Below are 10,000 nucleotides of genomic sequence, written 5' to 3'. Positions count from 1 at the left end.
AAGTTCAGCAGCTGGGGCAAAATCATGTCTTGTCCAGACTTTAGGAGGCTACTCCATCTAAGGATGCAACAAGATCACTCGTTAAACACCCCACCACCTGATTTCTTAGTTTAATACGGGTACATGGGAAAGGCTAACTACGCAAGATCAGAGAAGATAAGGCTATCTATCTATCTATCCAGTCCACAGTCATATTCTAGTGCTACAATACACGTTGAAGCTTCGGCACTCACTAGCTGCATGCTGTAGAGTAGAATCTTTAGATTACTGTGATGACAGATAAAATTTGCAGCCTAGCTAATAAAGATAAATTCATAAATGGAGCACCCTTTATTTGCCACGGTGGGAGCACTCGCATATGCAAGTCGATCAATGGGTGGGATACAGGGTTAATAAGGCAGCTTAATCTAGGATCAGAACAAATAGGGAAGAACTGCGTGCTACAACAGCCTTTTAAAGGTAGTGCTTCTCTCTGCACTGCATGCTCTCGATGTAGCCCCACTGTGTCAAATATTGACAGCATTCCAGGGCCTACGCGAGAGGCATATGTACCAATGCACCCAGCTTGTTTTCCTTCATCATCCTACTTCTAGTACAATACACGTGGACCAGATCAGCCAGCATACAATATCTCATCTGCATGTTGTTGCATGCTGACGAGCCCAGCAATGGAGCAACCATGCATGTGTTTGTTCATCGATCACCCGACGAAGTCATGGAGCAGATGGCCGCCCATCTCCTTGGTGAAGTGCCGGTCCTGGCCTCCGAACGAGGCCGCCATCGCGTAGGCGTCGCTGACGTCCTCCAGCCCGAACCGGTGCGCGAGGTTGAGCGGGAGCGCCGCCGGCAGGGGCTCGGCGATGTAGGCCCGGTTGTTCTGGTGGAGGCCGAGGGTGAGGGAGACGCCGCCGCTGCTCCCAGCGCCGCCTTCCACATGCTGGGGGTGCGAAAGTGCCATGCTGCCGTGGTGGTGCGCGGCCATCCCGCCGCCGTTGTACGCGAAGCTCACCTGTCCCGCCATGTCGTGGGTCATCGGGGAGAGCTCGCTCTGGATGTGCCGAGAGGCGTTGTGGTGGTGGGCGCCGCGGCCCTGTGACATGCTGCTGCTTTGCCCTTGCTGCGAGTTTGAAGGATCGGAGGGCCTCCCGCTGCTGTCCGGCGAGTGCTGCTGGGTTTGCTGCTGCGCGCCGAGCTGATTCTTGTCGGCGGCCGAGCTCTTGTGCCCCTGCCGCATCTCCAGGTTGTGGATTTCTTCCACCATTGGCTTCCAGAGTCTAACCCTTGCGTTGATGAACCAGTTTGAGACCTGCCCACCATGAAATGTTTCAAGATCATCAGGCAGGCAATGTTTTCAAAGTTCTATAACTTGCTCATTTTATAGTACAAGTAGTATGTGCTTGGTGCTAAGAGATCTTGCTAGAAGCCAGCATGGCATGAAGAGTTACATTGGAATCACTGGAAACATGAAATGGTTACTTGCCTGATTCCTCGTTAAGCCTGTCTGCTTAGCCAACATTTGCTTGTCGCTATCAGTTGGGTACCTGGAAAGCACCAAGCATTAGAGGGATGGCAAATACAGAACCATTCGGGCAGGCAGCAACATCTTTACAGGTTAACTAGAAGCTTCGTAAAAAAACTGGACATTGTTTTGAAGTTACATTACGCCATTTAGACCTAAAAGCTAGCATGTCATTATGTGCTCTAGTCATTTAGGATATCTTATGACAACAAATTAGTTCAGTTAAGAAGTTTAGGAAAAATCACATTGTAAACTCAGGAACAGTAACTCACTCAAACCGGCATTTTATGAACACAGGTGTAGAAGTCTACACTAGGAAATATATAGGAAATAAAATAAGTGTGAAAGAACAAGTTTTTCTATAGTACACACTTATATTGCTAGTAACAAAATACAGAAAGCTGATAAAGCATGGATGCACCCTATTTGACATGTCTACTTCCTCCGTCTCATCTCATCTTCGGTTGTAATAACATCTTATATTACGAGACAGAGGGAGTATATGTTATTTGCAGTGCAGTCTCCATCAAATCATCAGATCGACGAGAATTGACCACCACTAACAAAAGCGGCAAAGATATAGTGACATCGTTTTTAGATTTGGTGCCTAGCCTATAAGTTAGATGCAAAGAGAGCCCACTGTTTAGTTGGTGTACAATCGTCAGAAACTAAATTTCAAGTGGGACCCATGCTGGAACCCCCCAAAAGACATGCATTTAATGATAGTTGAGCGTTCTTCTTATCATACGGTACCAATCGACAGTCGACACAGATCTAGTTTTACGGAAGGATTTCCCCCCACTTCTACAAAATTCCTTTTCTCCTGTTAGTTTTACGGAAGGATCCGCAATTTCAGTGGACAGTGGGTGCCCACGAAAATAAGATTTATAAACTTTCAGTAAAGCAAACGATCTGAAGCCATAGGTTTGCTTGTGCTTGCACACTATCTCAGGCATTTATCCCATGTCTCGGATCTATGAACGATGCTCACACTAGAAGGAATCGTTTGTTAGTTGCACTTGCAGCATATCATAATGGCATGTCATGTCACTGCTACCCTACTATGGGTATAAACATTCGCATTTGCCAGCTGCAGGTACAGCTAAGATACCATCGTAATTACTCCCTCCGTTCCATAATACTTGTCATGGTTTTAGTTCAAAGACAAGTATTACGGAATCAGAGGGAGTATATTTCAAGAACTGCATAGTGCAGCTCCATGTTATGAACACGAAATCAAATATGATGGAGGACATGCCATGTACTCACGGATGCAAGAAGTGCTCGAACAGCCAGGCGCGAAGGACCGACACCGCGCGCTCGGGGAGTCCCCTCTGAGGCCGCCAAATGTTGTGGGGCTGGCTGAACGTGTTGGCGTTGCTTCCCCTCATAAGGGCGGCGCCGCCGCCCATGATCCCGAAGTTGGCCATGTCTTCCTTGCCAAGGCTGTCTTTCCCGGCGGCCACCTTGCTGGTGTTGCGCAGCTGGCTCTGTATGGTGCTCTTGAGATACTTGAAATGCTTCGACATCGTCCGGAGAGCGATGGAGGCGAAGGGGGCGGCGTTGCTCAGCCCGGCGACGGTTTCGAACGAGGAGATCACGGCTTGGAGCTGCTGGTAGTATTGCCTGTATCGCTTGCAAACCTACAAGATTGTTGTGCTTGTGTTAGAACAGAGATAATAAGTGGGACTGCCTTAGTTGTTGCAGCCAATAAACACCTACAATCTTGGTAAGAAGTTGTACAGATGAGTTGTTTGAAAGAAACGGATTATCGTGTGTAGATGTGTGCACACTACCAGATCATATGTCACTTCAAAATTATTGACCTAGCTATGATTACATGAAGGGAAACAACTTTCCTGAGCTAAATTAAACCAGTGTGTACTATGCTTTTATGAAGAAAAAGCAAGAAGCTGGGACTACATGGACAGCAGAATCTTACAGCTTTACATCGATGAGTATAGAACCATGCTGAAAGAGGACAAACTCTAGGAATCTTAGAAAGCAGCAACTTGAATTTTTTTATGAAATAAAATTAGAGCATACTGTGGAATTTGGCTGTTCTAATTTCATGTTCATGAACCACTACTGTGTGCAACTTTTTGATCATCGACTCCAGATCAAGTTGCTGCTAGTTTTACAAGAAGACCAAAAGAAAATAATTGTTCAACACCAACAGTGCAACAATAAGTGAGGCATATAATAAGCAAAGAAATATATCCAAAAGAGCAGATATCATGATCCATACATATCAACCACCATCAAATCGAGAGCACAAGAAATAAGCTGTGGAACCACAGTGAATAAAGATTCACAAGCTGCATCCGTGATGTGACCATGAGATGTTGGTCAGATTCTTCTCCACGAAGAAGAAAATAATTATGACATGGGAACGGAAGAGAAAGATGCATGAAGAGAAGGGAATTTAGAGGCTACATAGTATGATTGATAACTCACTTCTTCCATGAGGGTGAGCCTAGTCTTCCTCCACTGCTGCTCGGCGCCGGAGACCGTGACGCCCTCAGCGGCAGCGCGGTCGCTGCTGTCCATCTCGTGGCCGACGTCGCCGGCGGCGTCCATGGCATCCAAGTCGAGCAACCCGTCGTCGGAGCAGCGGTCCAGCTGCGAGGGCCGGCCGCCGACGTCGCAGATCTCCTCCAGCAGCTTCTGCGCGGGGCCCAGGAACCTGGAGCGGCCGAGCACGGCTGCGTAGCCCGTGAAGGGGCCATACGGCCCGGTGGCACCGGCGAGGTGCCTCCGCTGCTGGGGCGGAGGGTTCGAGGAGGACGAGGAGAGCGAGAGCGCGAAGTTCTGGCTCGGGATCTGGGCTCCTGCCGGCATCCCGTGGACCAGGAGCTGGTTGTGGGCGTGCGCCAGCGTGGGGCTGTGCGGCGAGTAGGAGGAGGAGGAGGAGGCGTAGGAGTAGAAGGGCACCGTGGGCGGCGGCCAGGCGCCCGGCGTGGGCGAGGAGGAGTCCGCCGGGTCCGGCGGGAACCGCAGCTTCTCGCGGCGGCTATGCTGCGGCACGTGGTAGAGCTGCCCCGCGGCGGCCTGGCCAAGCAGCAGCTGGTGCTGGTGGTGCTGCTGATGCTGGTGCTGGTGCTCGGCGCCGCCCCCGTACCCGCCAGCGGCTGATGACATGGCGATGGCGGCGGCGCGGCCGTGTACGTGCGCGCGTACGTAGGTAAGCTCAGCTCGCCCAGCCTCGGAGGCCGCGCGACGTAGCTCGGTTACCTGGCTAGACGCCCTGGAGAGAGTAAGGGAGAGAGAAAGAGAGGGAGGGGTGGAGGACAGGAAGGGGGAGGGGAGATCGAGAAGGCAGCGGCTCCCGCACTTTGCGAGCGCCTGGCCGGGGGGGAGCACTGGCAGGGGTTCGTCGCCGCGCGCTCGATCGGCCGACCTGATCTGATGTCCCTCTGCTTTTGTGCGTTTTTGGTGGTGGCGTCGGGCTGGGTTCGGGTGGGGTGCCTTTCCTTTCTCTCTTTCTGCAAAGGTGCGCGCAGCAGCTAGGCTAGCCGCGGCAGAGGATGAGGCGAAGGAGGGAGGAGGGCGACGGGAAATGGTGAGCAGTGAAAGAGAAAGGCAGAAAGGGAGTTGGTGCTGGTCTGGTCTGCTCGTTCGTGTGAGTGAGTGAGGAAGAGGAGGTGGATGGACGAGATGGATGACCCGAGCGAGAGCGAGGGGAGAGCCAGGCTGCCTGCCAGGGGTAGTGGGTTTTGTACTTCCGGCGCCGGGCAGGAGGCTCTGCCAGGTTTTATGGACGCCGACGCCGAGGGAGCGGAGCGGTCCGTGGGTTTTTCCCCCGGTCTACATAGGAATAGTTCACTGGAGAAGATTTTCTCCTTTTATTTTGCGAGTCATTGAAGATTTTCTCATATCAATGGTGTCGACAAGATGATTTAATCTTGATTTTCTGTTGTCGGTGTGTACCCAACAAAACTCCACATAAAGATATCAGACGACTTAGACTTAAACAAAATCTAAGACAACTTAGATTTAACAAAACGATTTCCATTGAAATTTATGTCCCACAAGCTAAACAAAATAAGTGTCTTAATTTTGTACCAACTTTAGTATAAATTTGTACTAAGCTTGAGACACTTATCTTGGGACGGAGGGAGTATGTCATAGTAACAAATAAAACAATGTATTTGAAAATTCAACCAATTACTAATGTATATGTGGGGTGGTTTGTTTACTTGCGCATCATTATGTAACGATTATGCCCCGGAGAGAAAAGGCATAGAGGAGGAAAAGCTAATGAAATGACATGTGCATCAAGTTTGTTTAGCTTGTGGGACACACCAAAATATTATGCGATGTTAACGCCGATGAACATAGTGATAATGAGGTCCTTGAAAAAGAGATCTTAGCTTTTAAATCCACGAAACCTCTTTGTGGTAAGGCGCTTGAGAGGTTACAAGATCTCATGTCCTCTCTTAGTGGGATGTGAGAGATGCGCAGATGGGCCGAAGACCCTAAAAAAGGAGAATGTGAAGCACCTCGAGCATAATCATCACGAGAGAGCTACAAATAGAATTATTGACAAAAAAATCTCCTGCAAGAAAAGTGTTCCTTATGAAATGTCTCTAGAGGTGGCAAAACAAAATATAGCTTTGCAATAACTGAATGAAGCTGCACATGCAAAACTTAGTGGGGATTTTGAGTACCTTGTTAATGGCTACAATCTCGCCACGCGTGACCTCTTAAGACTCACCAAGTTACCTGAGGAACTTCAAGTCACACATTTGAACCTCCTAGCCATCCATTATTCATCTATTTTTATCGATTTTGTTGCTTGTGCTACAAACCACTACTGCGGATTGGGCCATGTAGTCTCCACTAAGTCATATGAGGATTTTCTCTTTTTTTGCGAATCATTGAAGATTTTCTCTCTTTCTTTTCCGAGTCACTCAAGATTTTCTCTTTATTTGCGAGCCACTGAAGATTCTCTCTCTGTTTTTGCGAGTCACTGAAGATTTTCTCGTATCAATGGAGTCAACCATATTATCTAATCTTGATTTTTGTTGTCGGTGTGTCAACCACATCACACGGGGATATCATATGACTTAGGACATCGACTTATACTTAAAAAAAATCTAAGGCAACTTAGATTTAACAAAACAATTGCCATTGAGATTTGTAGCTCTCATACTCATCAATTATATGTCATAGTAACGACAAAAACAATGTATTTGGAAATTCAAGTAATTAGTAATATATATATATATATATATATATATATATATATATATATATATATGTGTGTGTGTGTGTGTGTGTGTGTGTGGGGGGGGGGGGTGGTTTGTTTACTTGTGCATCATTATGGAACGGTTAGGCCCCGGAGAGAAAAGGCATAGGGGAGGAATAGCTAATGATGTGGCACATGTGCGTGAAGTTTGTTTAGGTTGTGGGACACACACAAATATTGTGTAATGTTAACGTGGATGGACATAGTGATATTGAGGTCATTGAAAAACATATCTTAACTTTTAATTCCATGAAACCTGTCCGCGGTGATGGGTTCGATCTTGCGGTGTCCCCACCCAGTGACAAAAGGGGTAGCGAGGCACGCATGTATCGTTGCTATTAAGGATAAAAAGATGAGGTCGATTCCTACATGAATAGATCTTGTCTACATTATGTCATCGTTCTTATTGCATTACTCTGTTTCTCCATAAACTTAATACACTAGATGCATGTTGTATAGCGGTCGATGTGTGGAGTAATAGTACTAGATGCAGGAAGGAGCCGGTCTACTAATCTTGGACACGGTGCCTATATACATGATCATTGCCTTGGATATCGTCAAAATTATTTGATCTTCTATCGATTGCCCAATAGTAATTTGTTTACCCACCGTATGCTATTTTCTCAAGAGAAGCCACTAGTAAAATCTACGGTCCCCCGGGTCTATCTTTTATCATATTGTTTTCAGATCTATTATTTCAAAAACCCAAAAAGTATCTTGCTACACTTTTCTTTACTTTTTTGCGTTCTTACTAGATCTATTTATCCAATTACATACAATTTAATCTATCTTTTTACCGTGGAGGGATTGACAAACCCTCTTACGCGTCGGGTTGCAAGTATTTGTTCTTTGTGCAGGTACCGTTTACATAGTGTTGCTTGGTTATCCTTCTGGATTGATAACCTTGGTTTTATAACTGAGGGAAATACTTGCCATAGTTGTGATGCATCGTCCCTTCCTCTTTCGGGAAATACCGACGCAAATTCAAGCCACGCCAAAGGAGACATCATCAACATCTATCAGGTTCCTAATCACAAATCTCATCTCCTTACAATTTATATTATTTTCCATTTGCCTCCCGTTTTCATCTCCCCCACTTCACAAAAAATTGCCTTCTTTTTTGTTTGCCTTTTTCTTGCCAGATCTTTTGTTTGCTTTCAGTCTTGTTTGTGTAGTCACGATGTCTCAAGAAATACCAAAATTTGTGATTTTTCCAATGCTACTACTAATAATTTTATTAATACCCCGATTGCTCCTCCCGCCACTAGTGCGAAGTCTTGTGATATTAATGCCGCTTTGCTGAATCTTGTTATGAAAGACCAATTTTCTGGTACTCCTGATGAGGATGCCGTGTCCCATCTAAACACATTTGTAGAATTGTGTGATATGCAAAAGAAAAAGGATGTGGACATATTGTGAAGTTGAAATTATTTTCCTTCTCCTTGAGGCATCGTGCAAAATATTGGTCTTCTTCTTTGCCTCACAATAGTATCGATTCTTGGGATAAGGGCAAAGATGCTTTTATTACTAAGTATTTTCTGCCCATGAAAATTATTTCCCTTAGAACTCAAATCATGAATTTTAAGCAACTTCAGCATGAACATGTTTGGGGAAAAATGAAATTGATGCTAAGAAATTGTCCTACTCATGGTTTAAATCTTTGGATGATTATACAAAAAATTATGCGGGGTTGAATTTTGTTTCTAGAAATCTTTTAGATTCCGCCGGGGGTGGTACTTTTATGGAGATTACTTTGGGTGAAGCTACTAAATTTCTAGATAATATTATGGCAAATTATTTACAATGGCATACCGAAAGAGCACCTCCTAGTAAAAAAGTTTATTTGGTTAAAGAAATTAGTACTTTGAGTGAAAAAGTTGATGCTCTTATGAAATTTGGTTGCTAGTAAAAATGCTCTTATTGATCTTAATGATGTGCCTTTGTCTACTTTTGTTGAACAAAATAGTGATCCCGTAGATGAGAATTTTGTCTCACGAAACAATTTTAATAAAAATGCTTATAGAGGTAATTTTAATCCTAGGCCTTTCCCCGGAAATTCCTATAATAATTATGGCATTTCCTATGGTAATTCTTCTTACAATAATAATAGTAACCCCTCTTATGTTGAGAGTAATATTAAATAATTTATCAATGCTAATTTTTTTTGCAATACTACGATAAAAGAAAAGTTGAATCAGATCAATGATATGTCTAGAAGCATTGATAGAATTTCCCTTGTTGTAGAAAATCTCAAGATTAAAAAATTTCCACCTAAGGTTAATGTCAATGAATCAATTACATATTTATATGTTTCTATGGATGAAAGTAAGAAAAGAACTGCTATGCTTAGAGCTAAAAGAGAATTTTTAGGAAGAGCATTTTCTACCGATTGCTTTCATAACAATGATGAAGATCCTAAGATGATTGATGTTTCTTCTATTGATTCCTTGTTTACTAATATTAAACTTGTTGAAAATAGGACTAAAGAAGAGTCAACTTTAGCTAGAGGGCGTCCTCTTAATTCAGAGGGTGAAAATCTTGTTGAAAAAATTGATAAAACTGGGTTTGGAGAGGTCAAAACTTTAACTAGTGATGTGCCCACTCTTTTGGATTACAAATACTTTAATTATGATAGTTGCTCTTTGAGTAAATGTATTTCTTTGTTGCAATCCATGATAAATTCATCCAATGCCTACGAACAAAATAAAGCTTTTACTAAACATATTGTAGAAGCGATGATGAAAGCTGATCAGTAGCACATCAATATGATAGTTTTGATAAAAGTAACAATAGCAATAGCAACGATAACGGTAACAGTGTTAGCAGTAATTTTGTAGCAAGTTCAACAGTAACGATAGCAATGGTAACTTATCAAGAATAGTATAAGATAAATTCGTAGGCATTGGATCGGCAATTTGTTGGATGATATTCATCATGTGACAGTCATAACCTGGGGCAATACAACACTAGCTTCAGTTCATAAATATAATGTTGACATGTATTCCGTAAATAGTCATACGTGCTTATGAAAAGAACTTGCATGACATCTTTTTTCCCACCCTCCCGTGGCAGCGGGGTCCAATTGGAAACTAAGGGATATTAAGGCGTCCTTTTAATAGAGAACTGGAGCAAAGCATTAACACACGGTGAATACATGAACTCCTCAAACTACGGTCATCATCGGGAGTGGTCCCGACTATTGTCACTCTGGGGTTGCCGGATCATAACAC

The 10,000-nt window shown here is 44.3% G+C and overlaps 1 protein-coding gene across 1 annotated transcript; it reads right to left on the bottom strand.

Moving 5' to 3' along the window:
• Nucleotides 1–307: 307 nt before the first annotated feature.
• On the bottom strand, nucleotides 308–5,249 carry LOC123058634 (BEL1-like homeodomain protein 9). The gene is made up of 4 exons (XM_044481340.1): nucleotides 3,977–5,249; nucleotides 2,789–3,162; nucleotides 1,481–1,541; nucleotides 308–1,306 (listed from the first exon to the last, which is right to left on the bottom strand). The coding sequence occupies exons 1-4, from the start codon at nucleotides 4,658–4,660 to the stop codon at nucleotides 701–703; spliced, it is 1,725 nt and encodes a 574-aa protein (XP_044337275.1). The 5' UTR covers nucleotides 4,661–5,249; the 3' UTR covers nucleotides 308–700.
• Nucleotides 5,250–10,000: the final 4,751 nt, after the last annotated feature.

The sequence above is a fragment of the Triticum aestivum genome, chromosome 1A (genome assembly GCF_018294505.1).
Source record: "Triticum aestivum cultivar Chinese Spring chromosome 1A, IWGSC CS RefSeq v2.1, whole genome shotgun sequence".
Taxonomy (NCBI): Eukaryota; Viridiplantae; Streptophyta; class Magnoliopsida; order Poales; family Poaceae; genus Triticum; species Triticum aestivum.
Note: the sequence above shows the minus strand (reverse complement) of the source record. Positions and strands in the feature narration are given on the sequence as shown.

Coding starts and splice junctions, on each gene's coding strand:
- LOC123058634 (XM_044481340.1), bottom strand. CDS start 4,660: ATGTCATCAGCCGCTGGCGGGTACGGGGGCGGCGCCGAGCACCAGCAC. Junction 1,542..2,788: donor TTCGAGCACTTCTTGCATCC/GTGAGTACATGG, acceptor GGTGCTTTCCAG/GTACCCAACTGATAGCGACA. Junction 1,307..1,480: donor CAGGCTTAACGAGGAATCAG/GCAAGTAACCAT, acceptor CATGGTGGGCAG/GTCTCAAACTGGTTCATCAA.